General features: G+C 39.1%; 1 protein-coding gene across 1 annotated transcript in view; it reads right to left on the minus strand.

Annotated features, from left to right (window-relative positions):
• Positions 1 to 1086: 1086 nt before the first annotated feature.
• Positions 1087 to 3066, minus strand: part of LOC107574013 (trypsin I-P1-like) — an 8473-nt gene continuing 6493 nt past the window's right edge. Inside the window, exon 6 of the mRNA XM_016260485.1 lies at positions 1087 to 1389. Within this exon, the coding sequence (XP_016115971.1) occupies positions 1087 to 1389 (303 nt within the window). The remainder of the gene's footprint in view (positions 1390 to 3066) is intronic.

Genomic DNA, 3066 nt, shown 5'->3' on the forward strand with positions numbered 1-3066 from the left:
CTCATGAAGATCAACTGTGACTTGACTTGACTCATGAAGATCAACTGTGACTTGACTTGACTCATGACGATCAGTTGTGACTCGACTTGACTTGACTCATGACGATCAGTTGTGACTCGACTTGACTTGACTCATGACGATCAGTTGTGACTCGACTTGACTTGACTCATGACGATCCGATCAACTGTGACTTGACTTGACTCATGACGATCAGTTGTGACTCGACTTGACTTGACTCATGACGATCAATTGTGACTTGACTCATGACGATCAACGGTAAATTTACTTTATTCATGAAGATCAGCTGTGACATAACGGGGCGTTGTGTCCACCATTTTACGATCAGGCTCCGCTGTCGCCACCATTTTGTGAGTGTATTCTAGTGCGGCCGCCATTACACAAGCGGACTCTGTGTCATGTTTCTCTGCAACACCCACCGTGAACACGGAGTCGACACACAGCAGAGCAAAATTCAAAAAATTGTTTAGAGAAGAATGGGGACCCTCACGGATTAATCGAGACTTTAAAGGTTCATTTACTCCATCACAAAAAAAGTATATCAGTACACAATCTGGCAGATCAGAATAACAAGCAATGTCCAGATACTCTTGAATATAGCCTTCAAGCGGGTATGTGCCCTGCTTTAAGCCTAATAAAAGTTTTGCAGTGTCCATACCTGGCCAATGTCCACATGAAAAGCTGCTGGATCCTTGTGTGACACACACATAAACACACTTTATTTATTTGTATCTCTTTTGAGGACATTAATAAGTTTATTCAGCAAAGATGCATTGAACTGATGAAAAGTGACAGTGAAGACTTATAATGTTACAAAATCTTTTAACAAAATGTTTGTTCACTCTACTATTTATGCAAACATCCTGAATCTCAGAGGACAGAAGCATAATTAACTTTATTAATGTTTGCTCTTATAATGTTAAAAAGATAGCTTTTCAAGAATAGTAAATTTTTAAAAAGATAAAGAATAAGTGACAAATATAACAATACAATGGCTCTTTTCATCTGTTTATGAGAGCATGCACAGCAAAACTGTCCTCTTCATCAATCAAACCTGAGAACTGTTGCTCAGACAGTCTTTAGGAAGAGAGAGAGGGAGACAGGAATGAGGGAGAATGTGAGAGAAAGGGGGAATAAGAGGAGGTTGGGAACGCTTCCGAAGTTGGAGTTGGATGTTGGCTTTTCAGTGTTGAATTCAACAAATCCAGGTGGGTTGCTGCCTGTGTTAGACTTGATCCAGTCCTGGTACTGAGACACTCTGGAGTACACACCAGGATATTTGGGCTCAGCACATCCTTTACCAAAACTCACAATGCCGGACTGAATCCACAGGGAGCCGCTCTTGCTGACCATTGGACCTCCACCGTCTCCCTGTATTGACAAAGATATAGCATTTATATCTCTGACAATATACAGTGAACAACTGTTACAGACAGAAGTATGCAGTAATGTAACCCAGTGGTGAAAGTATGCTGGCCGCGTTTATTTTAATGAGGCCAGCATACATTTTTTAATTGTTTGCAGTGGGAGCACTGAGCGTTTTTCCCGTCAATGAGAGCAAAAATATTTTCAACTTTGGGAAAACCAAGTGTGCCACACATGTCCTGAAAACTGAATCCAAAATATTTTGATCGCCCCCTGGTGGCTAGCTGCAGTAAAGGTCTCTGTCCTCTCCATAAACCAATGGGACATGAGCCAAAAAAAAAATCAATAACATTTCAAACTAATTTTTGTATCCCAAAACAAATTTTTTTTTTTTGTTGTTGTCATTTTAGTTAGTTCTAATCCACTGATATTTGTGTAAGCGTCAAGTAGATGTTACAAAAAGTAGCTTTAGAAAAAAAAATCATTCAACAGAATTTATCACACAAACTTTTCGGCTTCATCATCCATAAAATGATGACAGTGAATGATGACAAAATTTTTACTTTTGGGTGAACTATACCTTTAATGGTTTTTTAATTAATATGGAAATATGAAATGGTGAATTCACATTAATTGGGACACTTTTAGTACTTTTCCAACAATACCGGAGCTGGTGCCGGAGCTGGTGCCGGAGCTGGAGCCGGAGCCCAATTGGAAACCGGGCTGTGCTTTTCCACTCAAAAAAATTCCAGCTCCTGGTTCCGAACCGGCCCCAAAACCCTGCTGGTCTCGAACAAAGGAACCTATGATGTCAGTAGGCAGAATTTCCACCGCAGACGCAGTTTGAAAGGCATAATTTTCAGGTAAATAAACAACATTAACAAGAACAATTAAATACGTCAGTTCATCAGTGGCCAGCAGAAGAGATCAAGTCTCCTTCCGCAAGAGATAACAAGAGATTCTGGTCACATGTTAGTGACGTAGAAGGATCTGCTCCCTGCCAGTGGAAACGCGACCCGGTTCTGAATGAGTGCCACCATTAGCCGAGCACCGGCTCCAGCACCAGCCCCAGTGGAAAAGCGATAGTTTTGCCATTGCGATGACTGGGGAAAAAGTGTCCCAGTCAACCTGAATTCATCTCAAATTTTTAAAAATGAAATTATACTCTAAATAAGAAACTAAAACTACCAGTAGGTGGTGGTAAATATCTAAATTAAATAAAGTAAATGGCTCTCTTTATGAATGGGCCATTGAATCATTGATTCACTCAAAAAGCAGATTCATTCAGAAACAAAGCAGTGCTGTGTGTTGCTCGGAGACACAGCAATTCTGCTGTGGCTTTACAAGGTAATAAATTAGTTGGCAAAACTGAGCAAAAGCAGACAATATTGCATCTAAAATATAGCACAATATCACATCTGCACTCTATAGGCACTCTATATTCTATAAGCTTCATCACACAGTGAGTTGTTGCCCTGCATCATGTTCTTCATCACTCAACTGTAATGAAATGAAAGATGTGTAATGGGATTATTATTTTGTTGTCATAAAAAAAAACCCTCATAAATCACACAAAAGGTTTTTTGAAAATCGTAGGTTTAGGTGTAGGGTTATATATATATATATATATATATATATATATATATATATATATATATATATATATATACACACAGTATATAC

Source organism: Sinocyclocheilus grahami, unplaced genomic scaffold, assembly GCF_001515645.1.
Source record: "Sinocyclocheilus grahami isolate Dianchi unplaced genomic scaffold, SAMN03320097.WGS_v1.1 scaffold2091.1, whole genome shotgun sequence".
NCBI classification, from domain to species: Eukaryota; Metazoa; Chordata; class Actinopteri; order Cypriniformes; family Cyprinidae; genus Sinocyclocheilus; species Sinocyclocheilus grahami.